The sequence below is a fragment of the Balaenoptera acutorostrata genome, chromosome 20 (assembly GCF_949987535.1).
Source record: "Balaenoptera acutorostrata chromosome 20, mBalAcu1.1, whole genome shotgun sequence".
NCBI lineage: Eukaryota > Metazoa > Chordata > Mammalia > Artiodactyla > Balaenopteridae > Balaenoptera > Balaenoptera acutorostrata.
In genome coordinates, this window is record NC_080083.1 from 16,256,911 (window position 1) to 16,274,834 (window position 17,924).

The window sequence follows — 17,924 nt, forward strand, 5'->3', positions numbered from 1 at the left end:
TACTCCATAGCTGGGCGCAGGCAGTTTGCCCGCCACGAGTGGGCCCAGAAGGCTGCGTACCTGCTGGGCTGCAACCTGGAAGAGCTGTCCTCGGCCATCTTCAAGCACCAGCACCAGGGCGGCACCCTGCAGCGCTCCACCTCCTTCCGCCAGGGCCCCGAGGAGAGCAGCCTGGGGGACGGCACAGGTACCTGAGCCCCTTGGCTGCTGGATGTGATTGGAGGCCTCTTCCTGGGCTCGTTGCCATCTCTGGGGTGGGCAAACTCCTGGGGTGAATAGATGCTCCCATTAGGGGGAGAGGCCCAGCCCCAGGGCTCCATGCTGCCTTGGCCTGGGTGGGTAGGGAGCACACCCAGGTGGGGAGTCCCAGGGACCTGGAGATAGAACTGACCCTCCTGCCCACAGGCCCCAAACTGAGTGCACTGGAGTGCCTGGAGGGCATGGCGTCCGGCCTCTACAGCGAGCTCTTCACGCTTCTCATCTCCCTGGTGAACAGGTGAGTGCCAGGCAGGGCCTAGGAGCTCTCATCTTGCTGCCTTGACAAAGGTGGGGTTGATGCCTTTGTGCTTGTGTGATTGCTGAGGCAGAGCCATCCTCCACCAGCAGAGGGCTCACTGTCCCTGCAGGCAGGAGAGGCAAGTCCTCCCCACGGGTCCTGGGCACCTGGGTGGGGATGGGGATGGGGGCGGGGTGAGCTACCTGGGCACCAGGGGCACTGCCCTGGGCAGCTCTGACCCAGGCTCTCCCTGTGAAGGGCTCTCAAGTCCAGCCAGCACTCGCTCTGCTCTGTGATGATTGTGGACACTCCCGGCTTCCAGAACCCTGAGCAGGGTGGGTCGGCCCGCGGAGCCTCCTTTGAGGAGCTGTGCCACAACTACGCCCAGGACCGGCTGCAGAGGCTGTTCCATGAGCGCACCTTTGTGCAGGAGTTGGAAAGATACAAGGAGGTAGCACTTGACCTTGCCCCTGCCGCCTAACACCCCGAGGCTCACCTTCTGGCCTTGGCACCCTCAGTGGCGGGGGAGGCATCTGTGGATGCAGCAAGGTACCCCCTTCCCTGCTGGCTGCTCCCTTCCCAGCCCTTTACCCTCTGACATTTATGTCCCCCTGTGGTCTCTGGAGCAGGACGCTTTTCCTGCCCAGGCTACATTCTTTCTTTATGGAGAGTTTGCTCTCCAAGAAGCCGAAGATGCATTCAGGGTCCCTGGGAGCCCCTCTTTGCCCGCCTTCAAGGCACCCACCTAGGCCCTGTGAACTGCCACCGTGCAGTTCCTGCCTTCACGTGTGTCGGGCCTGGCCTTCCCTGTCTCCTGAGCTGTTGGGATGGTGACTGATTATTTAGCCCCCCTGCCCCCATAAAAGGATGTCCCAGATGGATCTGGAAATCCTACCTCATGTGGAGGTGAGTTGAACGAGCTGGGGAGAATATTTATCTTGGGTGAGAGAAGATTCAGGAGGAAAATGACAGTTGTCTTCAAGTATTTCAAGGATGAGTGTGTGAAATTGAGAGTGGGCTTACTCCACGTAGCCTAAACAGCAGGTGGGAGTAACAGGAGTGTGTACGTGACTTTAGCTCACTGTAAAAGGAGGTTAGGAGAAGGTACAATGCGGTGCCTTGAGAGGTGGTGAGCATCTGTCAGTCGGGCTGTTGGAGGGGAGCTCCTGCTCGGACGGGACATTGGACTTGCTGACCCCAGCGTCCCCACCTGGCCTGCTCATAGGGCTGCACCCCACACACGGCCCTGTGCTCACTACCTCCCCACCTTCCCTCCTAGGAGAACATCGAGCTGGCGTTTGACGACTTGGAGCCAGCCACGGATGACTCTGTGGCCGCCGTGGACCAGGCCTCCCATCAGTCCCTGGTAGGAATTCCAGGGAGGGCCTGGGCTGGCCTTTTCTTGCCCTTCCCATTCCTCTCCCTTGGTAGAGCCCTCCCCATATGAGCTGCTGCTGGGTGGGGGCACCATGGGCTGGGGGGCCCAGAAGTCAGGCCCAGACACCAAGCGCTTTCGAGCTGTGCACCCTTTCCCTCAGCTGTCAGCCAGTCTGGCCAGGAAGGTGGCACTTCCTTCTGCCCTGGTGCAGTGGGGAGCACCACCCATGGGTGTCTGAGCTCAGGGCCTGTCCCAGCCGTGCCTCCAGTGTGTCTGCCAGGAGCCCTGTTACCACCTCCTCAGTGGTGAGGGCCTGGCTGGACCCAGAGGACATAGTCATCCCCTCCTATTGTCCCCAAGTAGAGGACCGGTGCAGCCTAGCAGAGCAGGGCGAGGAGGTGGCATTCACCCAAACACAGAAACAGTACCCAGATATAAAATGCCCACTGAGGGGCTGTGTGGGTGTGAGTCCTCGCCCCTCAACCTGGGGATGGGCTTTGTCACCCTTTGGGCAAGCGTCTTGGGCACCTTGCTGCCTGGGGGACTGGCTGCCTGATGAGCGCTTGGCATTTGGCGATTGTCTTCAATTAGGGAAGTTGCATAAGGCGCTTTATTGGAGAATTGGCATTTTTGCCAGGTTGCTGATCTCCCTCCTCTGCTTTGAGTCCCACCTCTCTCTCTCCCTCCTCCCTGCGGGAAGGCCCTGGCCCAGGGGGTGGGGCCCCGGGAGAGCGAGTGTCCCCCTGGGACAAGTGCTAAAAGTGCCCAAGTCCCACATCTCCCCAGGGAAGCTGGCTTTTCTTCCTGACACCTAGGCCCCTGCCAAGGCCTCCCTCGAGAGCCTTTGCCATTCCCAGGAGGTGTGGGAAAGTTGACCCGGCTGGCTTAGGAACAGCGGTGGGTCAGATAGTCTGTTTGGATGGGGCTTGGCCATCCCTTCCCTCCTTTGCTCTCCCCTTTCTGAGGGGCCTCAGCATCGGGCAGCTGCACCTCTGGGCATGGGGACCCCTCAGTGCCCAGCCTACCACTCACCATCCAGTGGCTTCTTCTATTTTTTTTTTTTTTTTTTTTTTTTATTTATTTATTTTTGGCCGTGTTGGGTCTTCACTGCTGCGCGTGGACTTTCTCTAGTTGTGGCGAGCGGGGGCTACTCTTTGTTGAGGAGCACGGGCTTCTCCGTGTGGTGGCTTCTCTTGTTGCGGAGCTCAGGTTCTAGGCACGCGGGCTTCAGTAGCTGTGGCTCGTGGGCTCTAGAGCGCAGGCTCAGTAGTTGTGGCACACGGGCTTAGATGCTCCACAGCATGTGGGATCTTCCCAGACCAGGGCTTGAACCGGTGTCCCCTGCATTGGCAGGCGGATTCTTAACCACTGCGCCACCAGGGAAGTCCTCCAGTGGCTTCTTGCTCATTCCTGCCATACAGCTCCAGCTGCTCGGGGGCCTTGGTTGCCCATCGGTCCTTGGCCACCTTCTGTGTCCTCCTGGTCAGCACACAGACTCCCTTGGGCAGCTTGGGTCAAAGAGGGAAAAGGGCACTTCTCTTACTTCACTTGTCCCCAGTCCCTAGAGGCCAGGCCAGAGTCCTCCTTGCCCAAGGAAGACCTGGGAATTCCATAGAAAAGGCACCTTCACACCTAGTTGTTTGGCTTGCATGGGGAATTAGAAATCAGAATTCAGTATTTCCACCTTCTCTTGAAAAACTGGAGGATTTACCAACACTAGGCCAACGTTCTTCCAGGACGGCAGTTGGCTGCTGCTGAGTGGTGGCTGTTCCCTTTAGATGGGGACACCTGCTCTCCAGTCACCCCAGCTCTGCCCATTTTGGCTGCCACAGCCGTTAAGTCAACTGTCTTAGGCTTTTGGCACTTGAGTTTATGACCCTGTAGTGACCCCACCTGCAGTGGTCCGAGCCCTCTCTGGGTTCTCCCCTCTCTGTGTTCTCCCCTCTCGGGGCGGGGAACCGGGGTTAATCACAGCTCTCTCTTATTGACAGCTTCCTTTGGGCCATGCCCTGTGCTCAGGGCCTTAAAGACCTTATCTCCTTTAATCTGCGTGGGAGGTGATGCCCAGAGAGTGAGGGCAACGTGGGGCTCACCCAAGCCCCCCTGTTCTCCAAGGGGTTGAGGATGGAGGAGAGGCTCTGGATGTGAGCTTGCGTTAATAAGAAGCCTTCAGTCTTTGGGGACTTAGGACACAGGTCCTAGGAATCATATTGTGCCGTGGCCTTCTCTCTCTGATCTCTTTTTGGCCCCTCTTTCTCCTTGCTGGCCACCTGCTCCACAGAATGTCAGCCATGAGTGGCAGGAGCTGTAATGTGTGTATCTGTGTAGCATGTTTATAGTGTGCGGTTGGGACCACAGGTCCTAGCCCCCTTCACACAGCTCCACGTGACACTGCGGGATTTCTTTCCTTCTGCATAGGTCCGCTCGCTGGCCCGCACCGATGAGGCGAAGGGCCTGCTATGGTTGTTGGAAGAGGAGGTGCTGGTGCCAGGGGCCACTGAGGACGCCCTCCTGGAGCGCCTTTTCTCCTACTATGGCCCCCAGGAAGGTGACCGAAAAGGTAGCTGGCACCCCTGGAGGGCAGCTCCTCTGCTTCCTCTCCTGAGAACCCATCTATGTATATATGGGTCCAGTTGGCGCTGCCTGGGGGGCTCACTGAGTCCATGGGCTTTTGGGGGACCTGTGCCCTGATGACCTGAACCTTGCTTGCCCCGCCCTCAGGCCAAGGCCCCCTCCTGCGCAGCAGCAAACCGCACCATTTTCTCCTGGGCCACAGCCATGGCACCAACTGGGTGGAGTACAACACGGCCGGCTGGCTGAGCTACACGAAGCAGAACCCGGCCACCCAGAACGCCCCCCGGCTCCTGCAGGACTCCCAGAAGTAAGAACACCACTCCGTCCACCCACCCCGGTTTTCTCTTCTTGCTGTTTGAGGGTTTCTCTGTAGTGTCTCTGTCGGGTGTGGGACGTGCAGCCCCAGCCCAGATAACCCAGGACCCTGGCCACGGTGACCTAGGAGCTGGGAAAAGGAACGGCCTCTACTGCTGCCTGAATGTGACTTCTTTCCCTCCTTTTCCTCCCCTCCTCTGGCAGAAAAATCATCAGCAACCTGTTTCTGGGCCGGGCGGGCAGCGCCACGGTGCTCTCAGGCTCCATTGCGGGCCTGGAGGGCGGCTCGCAGTTGGCGCTGCGCCGGGCCACCAGCATGCGGAAGACCTTCACCACAGGGATGGCGGCTGTCAAGAAGAAGTCCCTGTGCATCCAGATTAAGCTGCAGGTGGTGAGTGTGCCAGTGCAGGCCCTGGGGCACTTCCCGACCGCTGGCAGGTGGCCGGGGTCTTCTGGGCACACTCAGGTCACCCGTGCCCACTCAGCATCCCACTCACCTTGATTGCTGCTGGTGGGGTCCTCACGCATTGCTACCCCCTGGGAGTGGCCACCCGGGCCTAGTACGGGAAGGGTTGTCCAGGCTTAGCGCGTCCTGCCCAGCCAGGGGTGGGACACCTGCCATCCTGCACAGAGTGGAGATGCTGGCGCCAGTCCCTGGTCTCTTGGCTCGGGCTGTCAGAGCCCACTGAAGGCTGTCCCTTCCCCTTTGGCAGGACGCCCTCATTGACACCATCAAGAAGTCAAAGCTGCATTTCGTGCATTGCTTCCTGCCTGTGGCAGAGGGCTGGGCCGGGGAGCCCCGTTCCGCCCACTCCCGCAGAGTCAGCTGCAGCAGTGAGCTGGACCTGCCCCCCGGAGACCACTGCGAGGCCGGGCTCCTGCAGCTGGATGCGCCCCTGCTCCGCGCCCAGCTTCGAGGCTCCCGCCTGCTTGATGCCATGCGCATGTACCGCCAAGGTGGGGCCCCTTCCCTCTCAACTCCTACCTCTCCCTCCTAGAGCTGCCCCTGCCCCTCCCCACCTCCCTAACAGGGCCTGTGGGGCTAGAGGGGTGCTGCTCCCCCCCATCTCCGACTGGCCCTAGATCTCTCTTCTCTGCTGCTGCCTCCTCTGGGGGTCTCTCCTTGCATCTCTCCAGCCCAGTCTGTTCCTTTCTCTTTTTCTTGCCAGCCTGCTGACCATCCTCTCCCTTCCACATTCCAGCCCTCCTCATCCCCTCCCCTCCCCAGCCCACATGCCCTGTTCCCACAGCTCCCTCCTTCCACCTTCCCTGGTTTGGACGGGTCAGCTCTGCCCACAGCAGCAGACTCAGTGTCCTCGTGGAGCAACTGCCTCTAAGCGTGGGCCAGCCCCCCAATGAGAAATGAAGTACTAAATCTTTCTGAAGAACTTAAAATTCCCAAGAAAGTTCAGACAGACCCTTTTTATGGACCCATCTGGACGAGGGGCCAGACAGGACGATAACAATAGTAGTTAACATCCTTAGAGCATTTACGGTATACCAGACACTATTCTAAACTCGTCCCACACAGTAACTCATTTAATCCTCCCAACAACTTCATGAGATGTAGGTACTAGTATCATCCCTAGATGAGGTGACTGAGGCTCAGAGAAGTTAAGTAGCTTGCCCAAGGTCACAAAGCGCATGAGTGGCAGAGCAGGATTTGACCTAAACAGACTAGTTTCTTTCTTTCTTTTTTTTGTTAAGATTTATTTATTTATATTTGGTTGCGTTGGGTCTCTGTTACTGTGCTGGCTTTCTCTAGTGCAGCAAGTGGGGGCTACTCATTGCGGTGGTTTCTCTGGTTGCGGAGTACGGGCTCTAGGCATGTGGGCTTCAGTAGTTGTGGAATGCGGGCTCAGTAGTTGTGGCACACGGGCTTAGTTGCTTCGCGGCATGTGGGATTTTCCCAGACCAGGGCTCAAACCCGTGTCCCCTGCACTGGCAGGCAGATTCTTAACCACTGCGCCACCAGGGAAGTCCCCAGACCAGTTTCTGAGTAGGGTTTCGTTTGCCTGAAAAGTTATGAATTGCCAGGTTTCCGCCCTTTTCTCCCTTAGCTAGAAGAGCATGCAGCCTCCCACTGACCCACAGCCAGGTCCCGTTGAGGCATTCCACAGGGGCACCGTCACTTTCCCTTAGCAGCCAAAGCCAGGAAGCGGGCTCCCAGCCCTGCTCTAAATAAATCATCGATCTGTCCCCACGTCTTGATAAGGAGTTGCTGTTTATTATTTCAAAACCAGATTGTTACCGCTCTGAACCAAAATCAATGTGCTTACTCAGACAAGCAGATCGATGAGGCCAGCAGCAGACCCCCTCTCCTCCCCCAGCCCCCAGCCACCATCGATAGCACTGATGATTAATTAAGATGCCAGGCGTCCGGACCTGCTATCCTGGCCCATCAATTTAATTGCAATTCAGATACAATCAATAGCTCACTTTGTCTTGGCCCCTCAGTGGCCCCTGCCTCCTGTTTCAATCATCAGGCACATGCATCAGCCCCATCTCGCAGTTGGAAGGCTTCCCAGAGCCAGCTAGGCCGCTGAGGTGGAGCGAGCCCCCGACGGGTTGTCAGGAGCCTGGGTTTGGAGTCCAGCTCTGCCTCCAGCTGCAGCCTTTGTGACCCTGAGCAAGCCAGTCACTCCCCCTCTCAGGCCTCAGTTTCCACGTCTGGAGGCTGAGTTATATCCGGTCTAAGACCTCCTTTTGGTTTGAAATTCTGTGATTCTATAGGAGTGGGTCTCTTGGTCCACTGCCATGGGCTCTGGTGTCCTTGGGGTGCCTCAGGGTAACCTCTCGCTGGCCACAATTCTGACCTTGCCCCAGCCTCAAGCCCAGACAGTAGGGAATCTCTGTTAAAGGTAACACTCTTTAGGGAAATGGAATCTACAAGCCTTTTTGGTCACCTGGCCTAGGGCCCAAGGTCAGGAAGGGGACAGGAGGGGAGCCCTTTCTGAACACCCACCAAGTGAGCCAAGCTGTGCTTTCTACACATTTTCTCATTTAAGCACCATGACTACCATGCGGGGTAAGTGGTAGGGCCCCCATTTAAAGATGAGGAAACCGAGACTCAGAGAGGTTGAGTGACTGGTCCAAGGTCACATGATAGCAAGAGCCAGGGCAGGATTCCAACCCTAAGCCCTTGCACTTCTCCTCTCTGCTATTCTCCGATGCCCTATTTTCTTTTTTTTTTTTTTTTCTTACTAAATCCTCAAGACATCGTTCTCTGGGTTATCACGGAGTCATAGACCTGGAGGCTAGAAAGCATCTTAGGGGTCATCCAGGCTCTTATCTCCATAGCATTCCTTCCAGGTGGTCAGCCGTCCCCCGTTTGCATCCTCACTGACAAGGAAGTTGCTTCCTTCTAAAAGAACCTGTTCCCTGTTTAATCCCTGCCGTCCCAGCATGGGGCAGCCCGGTTGTCCTCCCGCCTCCTGTCCGTCGCCCCTGCCTCCTTCCTCTCCACTCTCCTTTCCCGGGGTGACCTCGACCGCGGGCTCTCCTCCCCCCGCAGTCTCTTCCCTTTCAGGTGACTCTGCCTGGGCACCAGTGGCTGTTGGGGGCTCTGGGAGCAGGCGAGGCTGACGGGCCTGGCTCCGGGCCGCCCTCTCCCTAGGTTACCCTGACCACATGGTGTTTTCTGAGTTCCGCCGCCGCTTCGACGTCCTGGCCCCACACCTGACCAAGAAACACGGGCGCAACTACATTGTGGTGGATGAAAAGCGGGTAGGTCTGGGTCCCCACGGCCCCGCCAGACCCTCCTCCCTCTGCTCAGACCCCTCCAGGCAGCTGCCCTTCCTCCCCTAGAGAGAGCCAGGCTGGCCCTGGCCCAGGTGCCTTGTTTGGGCCAACCAGGGCCAGGCCAGGGACACATGGCAGCCAGGCTATGGCGGTCGGGGGAAGGCAGCCCGGGGCACGGACAGACTGTAGGAATCACAGAAGAGCCACCCCCTTTAAAGGCCCGAGCTGAGGGTGTCTGCTCTCTGGTGAGCCAGACAATCACCCAAGAGCCTCCCAGGTGGCAGATTAGAACTAGTGTTTTGGGTGCCCCACTGGTAGCACCCGGGCCCCTCAGCCTTGACCTCCACACCAGGGCCTAGTTCCTTCAGCAGGAAGCTGTCTAGGGGAGGGGCAGGCATCCTCCTTGGAGGAAGATTGATGTGGCAACACCTTCCTGGTGCCAGGGTGAGCCTAAGGCTCCCAGGGCAGGCCCCTTGTCAGCCAGGTTGGTGAATTCCTGGCTGTGTGAAGGGATGTCTCCCTGCCATTCTCGGCTGTCACCTTGACCCCCAGAGGCAACTCCTCAGAGAGCCAAAGGGCTCCTTGAGCCGAGGAACCCTCCTGCACTGTGCTCTGGCCTCAGGCACTCAGCCTGACTCGGAAGGCATCTCAGGCCTTAGGACGGCTCTCCTCAAAGAGAGAATGCTGTGCAGACCAGGGCAGGAAGCCGCCTGCCTCCTGCTGCCCCCCGAGTCACAGACCCACACTGATGGAGGCCTCAAAGACCTCCCTACCCTCTCCATCCGGGACCTGCCAGTGTCCAGGGTGACCTTGGTGTGGCTATAGATGACCCACCCACACCGCCTTCTCTCTCACCCTTGACCTTCATTCCCGCCTCCCCCTCATGGCTACACCCAACACCTCATCATCCCTGGAAATTCTCCTCTCCTGAAATCTCTCACCACAGCCTCCTACCTGTGCGTCTGACCCCTTTCTTCCTCTCCGGACACCCGCTCTATGACTCCATCAACACCGCTCATTTCTGGACCCCACTCCATTTTCTCTGCTCTGTCCATTCCCTCCTGACTTCACTTCCTTTTCCTCTCAGTCTCGACGCCGTGGTCCAGCCCTCCGGTCACTCGGCCTTCATCACCCTCAGCTCTCCTGAGCCTCCCATAGCACATTCCCTGCTCAATCCCAGCCCTGAAGGGCCGCCTTTGGGCGTCTGCTCTCCTCGGCTTGGGGCTCCCAAAGGGCTGTAGGAGAAATTTATACAACTGCGGGGACTTGAATTCCTATAGGTTCCTGGTCTCCAGGCTCACTGGACCCTTGGGCCCCATTTTCCACGTGCTCCATCCTTACCTGGCCCCTGTTCCGAGCTCCTTCTCTGCTATTCCATTCTCCATCTTTCTCCTCAAATCCTCCCCCACTGCACCTTCCCAGCAGTCGACCTTGCCTCCAAACGCTAATAAAATCGAGGCTCCAACTTCCTCCTGCCTTTGTACACTCCTCTCCAGGTGCCTCCTTCTTCCCCAGCCCTCCTGTCTGGGTGGGAGAGGTGTCCTCCCTCCCCTCGTCCAGTCCCTTCTTCCTGTGCTTCGGAACCCATTCCCTTTGGTCTCTCTGGAGACCTGCTCCATCAGCGATACGTCTTCTCTCTCCTGTTCCTCCGGCCTCTCCTTCTCTGCCGCCGGCTCTTCTCTCAGTGGAGAAACGTTCCACAGACGTTACGTTCAGAAAGGAGCCTTCCATCAACCCTCCCTCGTGCCCTGCACCGTCGACACTTAGTTTCCTCTTGCTGCGCCTGCTCCACTGCCATTCATTCCTCCCCCGGTAGCTGCCTGCTTGCCACCCCTACACCTGGGACTGGTCTTGTCCTCCCACGCCCTCCATGTTGCCAGAGCTAATGGGCACTTTTCTGTGCTTCTTGCCAACATGTGACTGTTGACAGCTCTGTTCTTTTTGAAACATTCTCTGCTCAGCTTCTTTGCTGCCGCTCCTGGTTTTCCCCTTGTCTCTCTGTTCTTTCTTTCTCAGTCCCTCTAAGCTTCCCTTCTTTCACGTGCCCCTGAAGTAGAGGTCTCTCTCTTCTTTAAGACTGCCTCCTTGGCCGTTATCTGTTTTCTATTCTACACCCTCTTCCTGGGCAGCCTCACTCACACCCATCACTTCAATTACCGCATATATATTGATGACTCCCAGATCAATGCCTCTAGCCCAGGCCTCTCTCCCACTCCAGACGTGCATTTCTATCTAGCTGCTTTCTGGGCTGCTCTACCTGTACGCCTTTATAGTACCTCAAACTCAGCACGCTCACACCAAACTGATTATACCTCCTCCCGAACCTATTCTTTCTCTTGTATTGCCTACCTTGGAGAATGGCACCAGTAACTAATTACTACACAAGTCAGAAACCTCCATGTGTCCCTAGCTTCCTCCCTCTCATCTAACCCTCCCCCACATCGGGCAAGGCTTCATCTCCTTAAGGTCTCTCGCATCTGCCCCTCCTCTCCTCCCTTTGGGTCAGGCTCTAGCCTTCTCTCCTGCGGATTCCTGCCTAAGGGGTCCATGCATCCTCCACTCATGTGCCGGTGGGATTTCTATCAAGAGCAAATCTGACCATGCCCCTCCCCGAGAGAACCCTCCAGGGGCTCTCGGAGCACACAGGCTCACGTCCTTTGGCCCCTGCCCACCTATCTACTTGCCCCTTAACTGCTGCCCGCCCCACTCTCCAGTTATACTGAACTACTTGGAGTTTCCTCGGTGCTCCCTGCTGTCTTATGCTTTCAGGCCTTTACGCATGCTAGTCCCTCTGCCTGAAATGCCCTCACCCCTACTTTGGCTAATTCTTACTTGTATCTAAAGACGGCACAAGCAACACCTCCTCCGGGTGCCTTCCACAGCTCCCTTGTCTGGCTTAGATGCCTCCTCCTCTGTGTACTTCACCAATTTTCTTGTCTCGCTCCCCAACAAGATAGCGTGTTCCTCTTGCAGTCATCTTTATATTCCCGGAATCCAGCACAGGGCCTGACGCTGCGGAAGCCACCGAAAGTGCTTGCTGAATAAATAGCGGACTGAACGGAGGACGGGAAGGGCTGAGTGACTGGGCGAAGCCCTGCGTGGAGGTGGGGAGTCCCCGGGTGGGCTCCCTGACAGAGGCATCTCTCCGTAGGCGGTGGAGGAGCTGCTGGAGTCCTTGGACCTGGAGCAGAGCAGCTGCTGCATGGGCCTGAGCCGGGTGAGTTGTCCCTACAGGAAGGCAGCCGCCCTCACTCTCTGGTCACACTTGTCCAGATGGCTGCCCCTCCCCTCCTGCGCTCCCTGCTCAGTCCAACTTCAGGAGCCTCCTGGGGCCCCTGCTGGGTCTTGCCCCCGCCAGCCCCCTTCCCCCCAAGCCACTCTGGGGCTGCCGTTCCTCTCAAGCTGCCCCCTTCAGGGCTGGGGGCCAGGAAGTAATAATATACTCCAGCTGCAGCAAACTTGACTCTCCCTCCCTCTGAATAAGTGGCTTGTTCAGTGCGAGGAACACCTCTGTGATGTCAGGAGGGAGTGGGTCAGAAGGTGGCCCTGAATTGGCCTGAGTCCTGGTGTGGGGAATGGGGAAGACAGAAGGGAGAGCCGGGAGAGGCAGGAAGGCAGAGCCTCCTTTGGTGAGTCATCTGGGGCTGCCAGGGTCCCAGAGAGCAAGCAGGGCTTGGTGGGGCTGTGCCGCCACCACCTGTCCACAGGCCGAATTCCTCACCTGAATGGAACGTCGTGCATAAAAGGCAGGCACACCCGACCCCAGGTGCCAGTCTGCAGCATCGCTCCACACCAAAGGGCCAGCCAAGCGTCCCTCCCACGGGGCAGGGAGCCTGGGCACCTCTCTCTCCCGAGACTGGGAGGCTTGACAGGTGGCATCCACGTTTGTGCTTCAAGGGCCAAGGTGGGACGGAGAGCAGTTGGGAGCCGCCGGGAGGGTTCTGGACTGTCTATCTGTCAGCAGAGAGGGAAGGAACTCGTGGGAGTATGAGGTGGAAGGGGATGCTCGCAAAAAAGTCTTGCGTATTGCTTGTCAGCTCTGTTCTCCCTGCTTTGCGTTCTGAGTCACGGTTTTGGTTCCTCTGCCCCCTCCCTCACTGGGGATCCGTTTCCTGTCCCCTGCCTCTATCTTTGTCTGTGCTGCCCCTGGTTTATCCTTTTCCTTTTGGCCGTGGCTGTCCCTGCTGGTCTCTATTCCTTGGTTTCAGATCCTGTTATTTTCTGCTTCTTTCCTTGTTCTCTGTGCCTTCTGTGGTCCCACCCTCTTTCCGTGTCACCTTTCTGGTTTTGGTCTCTGCCGTTGTCTGGCTCACCTTCCTGCTCTCCTCCTCCCCACCTGCCTCTAAGCTCAGGAGCAGCCAGCTGAGCTTCCTCCCTGGGAAGCCTGCAGTCAGATTTTTCACTGCAGCCTCTTCTTGCTCTCTCCCTGGGTGGGCTCCTGTCATCTCTGGCAGGCTGTGCTGCTGCTGGCTGGCCTTGGGGCTGGCACCTCCTCCAAGGTATGTCTTGGACAGAAGAAGGCCTGTACAGACTGGTCCTCTTCCCAGCTGCCATCTCCGACTCTCTGCATCATCCCAGGTGCCTGGCTGAAACAGGAGAACCCCAGGGCCCACTCATGCTCAGAGCAGAATTAGGGGCAAAGTCAGATGTTTGCTGACATCTGGTTTGGGAGAGAAGTTTCAGGGCTTCTGGGCTGTGGTTAGTACTGGCTGGTGAGTGAGGATTCCCTGTGTGTTTGTGCCGTTGCTTCAGAGGAAAGGGGGTCTCAACCTGAGCCCACAGGACCCTGAGGGTTCAGGCAAGGAAGTTTGGGTGTCTCAGAGCCTCCTGATGTTGTTTGTAAAACGTGTATGGATAGGTGTGTTTCACGGGGAGAGATGGCCCTGAGATGTCACCTAATACTCAAAAAGACTCAACCCCACAAATGTATGGCGGTTAAGAGAGGTTTGAGGCTCACTGCTCTAGACTCTAGACTATCCTTTCGCTTCTCAGTGTGTTTCTAGGCCTTTTTCCATCCCCCTCCCTGACACCTCACTTCTGCCTAGACTGACCACTAGCATGTTGGCCCACCCTCTCGGGGGACTTGAGTCTCTCACAACCCTTGTGGAATCTCAGGCTCACGCATCGTGGGAAATGGAGGCTCAGGTAGGGCTCGAGACCCACGGGAGATCCCAGGCGCTCAGCCCCGCATGTTGCAGAGGACTGAGCTGGCTTTCTCCCAGGCCAGCCTCGAGGGACTACGTTCCTGCCAGAGGCAAAGCTTTCTCAGCAGAAAGTGCGGGCTCTCTCCCCACTTCTTCCCTGGAGGGAGGCCTGGGGACACCATGCCTATTGGTTCTGAATGTTTCCCATGGAGTTCACATCTTCTCTTTGCCCCACAAAAGGGAATTTTCTGTCTTCTGGGCAAGGTGGAGGTGATGTATACCTAACTGGCCTTTGCCCTCTCCAAGGATACTAGAGTCTTTTTTTCACCTGACGGTTTCCCCCCTCTTCTTCTCTTAGCACAGAACATTTTACCCAGTCCCAGCTCAGGGCACCGAAGAGTGAGAGGAAAGGCTGGATGTGGGGACATCCAGCTGGTTCCTCTCACGCCTGCCCTCCAGGCCCCAAACCCATGTGACAGGTCCCTCGCCTGGGCCAACCCTCACCCACCCCACTGGCTCTTTCACGAGATGAAACCTGCGTGTGGGGGCAGGGTGTTGGCACATGAAAGAGGAGACAGTCCGACATGAAACGGAGCCGGGAGGATGCAGAGGAGGGGCCCGCTCCCCGGCCTCCCCCTTCTCTGCACACTGCATCCTGGGCCTTTTCCTTCTTAAACACATACACCACCATCCGCCTGATCGCAGGCAGCTGGAGGCCAGGGCGGCTGGAGCCTGTGGTTGGGCCTGCAGTGGCCGTGGGTACAGGGGCGTGGGCAGTGCTGCTGGCAGCCCTGGGGGAAGAAGCCACCACAGGTGTTGCTGAGGGGCGTCTCCCCATATGACCGGCCGCCGCTTCACGTCCTTCTTGTCCCAGATACCTTCCCTCCGGCCTCCCTCTCCTTTCATCTCTTTCCCACCTTGCTCCTCCCCTTCCAAAGCCTCCCCAGCCCCCAGCCTGGCCCTCCTCCCTCAGCCTCTTGCTTCCTCCCTCCTCGTAGACCCCGGGGTTTTCAGGCTCTTCCCAGGCCAAGGGCCACGCTCTGGGCCTGCTGGCTTTCTGTGCCAGCTGCTTGTTCCTCCGCCGGGTTGCCCCTAGCCCAGGCTCCCACCTTCACCTGGCCCGCTTCTCCACAGGTGTTCTTCCGGGCAGGCACACTGGCGCGGCTGGAGGAGCAGCGGGATGAACAAACCAGCAGGAACCTGACCCTGTTCCAGGCAGCCTGCAGGGGCTACCTGGCCCGTCAGCACTTCAAGAAGAAAAAGGTGCTGCTCCAGGGACATCCCCGTCCCACTCCTCAGCCTAGATGGGCAGAGCTGAGCTCCTGGGGGGGGGGGGGGGCGGGGTGGGGAGGGACACTTGAGGGAACGTGCGGGCCAGAAGGCTGGTTGTGGGGCTATGAGTTTTCGTTATCTGAGGGAGAAGAGGCTGGACGTCCCAGGGGCAGCATGCCCTGGGCCAGGGCAGGGGATGGGCAGCTCCCCGGTGCCAGCGAGAGTGCTCGTGTACCCAGCGATGGGGCTGTGTGGCCTGGTCCGAGGGCTAGGGTGGTGGGGAGCAGGGTCCGGGCAAAGGTGGGCTCTGGATCATAGGCTGCTCCATGAAGATTAAGGAGCTGCGTCAGCAACTCCTTTTCTTATTAGCAAGTCCATAAAACAGCCAGTACCGCCGACTCTTGTGTTTCAGCAAGATTAGGTTTTATAGCACATCTAGGCCGGGGTGCTGGAAATAATCAGGCAGCAAATAAAGCAGATGAAATTATTCCTAATGATGGCGGAGCAGTTAGCACCCAGTGCGGTGCTCCCAGGGCCGGGCTGTCTGCCGCCCACTCTCTAAGGGACGGAGGGAGGCTGGGGGCAAGGGGTGGCTTAGGGAGTGTTTGACTCGGGGTCAGGTGACCAGAGGAGCAGCCCAGCAGCTGAGCTGGTGGTGGGGAGGGTCCTGGTGGGCTCAGGACTGAGAGCCTGCTATGTGCCACGCCCCACCCCAACTTAGATCCAAGACCTGGCCATTCGCTGTGTGCAGAAGAACATCAAGAAGAACAAAGGGGTGAAGGACTGGCCCTGGTGGAAGCTCTTCACCACGGTGCGACCCCTCATTGAGGTACAGCTGTCGGAGGAGCAGATCCGGAACAAAGATGTACGTAACAGCCTGGGAAGGCCACGCTGCCAGGAGGGAAGGGCTGTAGTTCATCCACGTGGGCAAGAGTTTTGCCAGCTTGTCTTGGGCTCCCAGGTGCTCCTTTGTTTAGTCCAGAGAGCTGGTATCCTTGAACTATGCCCAGCAAACAGAAGGCGTCCCTCTGGGGTGCTGGCTGAGCCCCTGGGTATCCTCTTAGGATAAGACCTCAAGCATCCTCAGCATACGGGGAAGGGTCTAGGGGTGGAGCCCCAGCGAGGCAGTGGCTTCCAGTTCCCTTGTGTCCCGGCCCGAGCTTCACCAGCTTCATTCACCCCAAGGGTGCAGCTCCTGGGCCCCAACCTCTCCCAGTGCCTCTGGCTCACTTTGCCCGCCTTACTGCACCCTAGGAAGAGATCCAGCAGCTGAGGAGTAAGCTTGAGAAGGTGGAGAAGGAGCGGAACGAGCTGCGGCTCAGCAGTGACCGGCTGGAGACCCGGGTGAGTGCCTCCCAGCACCAGACAGACCGGCCCACCTCCGCAGGGTGCCCAGCCCAGGCGGCCCCCCACTGCTGTTCCAGCTGAGTGAGGCAGGCAGTTCAACTGGTGGCGACTCCCTCCCCCAACCCCAGATCTCGGAGCTGACATCGGAGCTGACGGATGAACGTAACACGGGAGAGTCCGCCTCCCAGCTGCTGGACGCGGAGACCGCCGAGAGGCTCCGGGCTGAGAAGGAGATGAAGGAGCTGCAGGTGAGGGCAGGACCGTGCTAGCGGCTGCCGCACTCTAGTGCCCACTGCTCCCCCAATGATAGGTGGCACCTCTGCCACCAGCCCAGCACCCCTGTCTGCCCCGGGTAAGCTTATGACTGTGGTCTCGGTGGTTCAGGGACGCGGGTGGTACTGAGTGAGGGGGTGGAATGGCATACCTCATAACCTCCTCTTCTGCAGACCCAGTATGATGCACTGAAGAAGAAAATGGAGGTGATGGAAATGGAGGTGATGGAGGCCCGTCTCATCCGGGCAGCTGAGATCAACGGGGAAGTGGATGATGATGACACAGGTGGGTCGGAGGCTGGAGGACTTGGAAGTGGCCTGAGTGGCAAGCTCTGATGCCCACCCCTAGGAAACCACACCCCTTGTCTCCTGCCTGTAGGGCTGTTTTAAGGCTACGTGAAATAAATTGATGAGAAAGTAGAGGTGCCAGTAAGTGCAGGCGATTATCATGGAGGGCGGTAACAACCATGATAATGATGATGTCTGAGGACCACGGTCTGGCGGTCCCTGGGGAGAAGACAGCGCACGTGGCCAAATCACCCTCTCTGGGCTTCTCCCAGCTAGTGGCTCCTTCTGCCTTGGGAGGAAGCCACCATTCCAGGGACCTTTCTGAGTCGCTCCAGCTGACTCCACCTGCTGCCCCATCCTTCATCCCCTCGGCCCCTTCTCGGGGACTCTCAGCCGCTCAGTCCTCCCTCGTCTGCCCCCACCCCACAGGTGGCGAGTGGCGCCTGAAGTATGAGCGAGCGGTGCGGGAGGTGGACTTCACCAAGAAGCGGCTCCAGCAGGAGTTTGAGGACAAGCTGGAGGTGGAGCAGCAGAACAGGAGGCAGCTGGAGAGGCGGGTGAGTCTGGAGGAGGGAGTGGCGGGCTGTGCCTGGGAGGAGCGGGGAGAAGCTGCGAGGGGCTCGGTGCCACATGTTGGCCCAGGGAATGGCCGGAGCCAGGCAGGCCCTGGGAGCAATAGGGAAGGGTTGACACGTTTGCCTCTCGGTTCAGGGGACAACCAAAGGCAAACTATTGTTAAGAGTGTCTTAGGTTCCCTGGACGACCCTGACTTCATGCCTCATCCCCACATCTCACCCTCATTCACCCACTTCCTTCTCCTCACCTCTTCGACCAATACTGCTGGGCCTCTCAATGGCTGCTGACCCTGCACCCCATCTCGCCCCCTAGCTTGGAGACCTGCAGGCAGATAGTGATGAGAGCCAGCGGGCCCTGCAGCAGCTCAAGAAGAAGTGCCAGCGGCTGACGGCCGAGCTGCAGGACACCAAGCTGCACCTGGAGGGCCAGCAGGTCCGCAACCACGAGCTGGAGAAGAAACAGAGGAGGTGGGTGGGTCCCCTGCCCTGGACGCAGAGGACTTCCTAGAGCAGCCCGAGACA

The 17,924-nt window shown here is 58.3% G+C and overlaps 1 protein-coding gene across 17 annotated transcripts in view; it reads left to right on the plus strand.

Annotated features, from left to right (window-relative positions):
• MYO18A (myosin XVIIIA) overlaps window positions 1-17,924 on the plus strand; it is a 95,519-nt gene that overhangs the window by 56,218 nt on the left and 21,377 nt on the right. For all 17 annotated transcript variants that reach the window (XM_057537026.1, XM_057537034.1, XM_057537035.1 and 14 more), the window contains 17 exons: window positions 11-187; window positions 406-496; window positions 755-947; window positions 1,776-1,862; window positions 4,293-4,434; window positions 4,596-4,755; window positions 4,968-5,154; window positions 5,477-5,720; window positions 8,380-8,489; window positions 11,656-11,721; window positions 14,783-14,911; window positions 15,642-15,785; window positions 16,175-16,264; window positions 16,396-16,515; window positions 16,714-16,825; window positions 17,257-17,384; window positions 17,716-17,870. In XM_057537026.1, coding sequence (XP_057393009.1) covers window positions 11-187; window positions 406-496; window positions 755-947; window positions 1,776-1,862; window positions 4,293-4,434; window positions 4,596-4,755; window positions 4,968-5,154; window positions 5,477-5,720; window positions 8,380-8,489; window positions 11,656-11,721; window positions 14,783-14,911; window positions 15,642-15,785; window positions 16,175-16,264; window positions 16,396-16,515; window positions 16,714-16,825; window positions 17,257-17,384; window positions 17,716-17,870 — 2,335 coding nt within the window. The remainder of the gene's footprint in view (window positions 1-10; window positions 188-405; window positions 497-754; window positions 948-1,775; window positions 1,863-4,292; window positions 4,435-4,595; window positions 4,756-4,967; window positions 5,155-5,476; window positions 5,721-8,379; window positions 8,490-11,655; window positions 11,722-14,782; window positions 14,912-15,641; window positions 15,786-16,174; window positions 16,265-16,395; window positions 16,516-16,713; window positions 16,826-17,256; window positions 17,385-17,715; window positions 17,871-17,924) is intronic.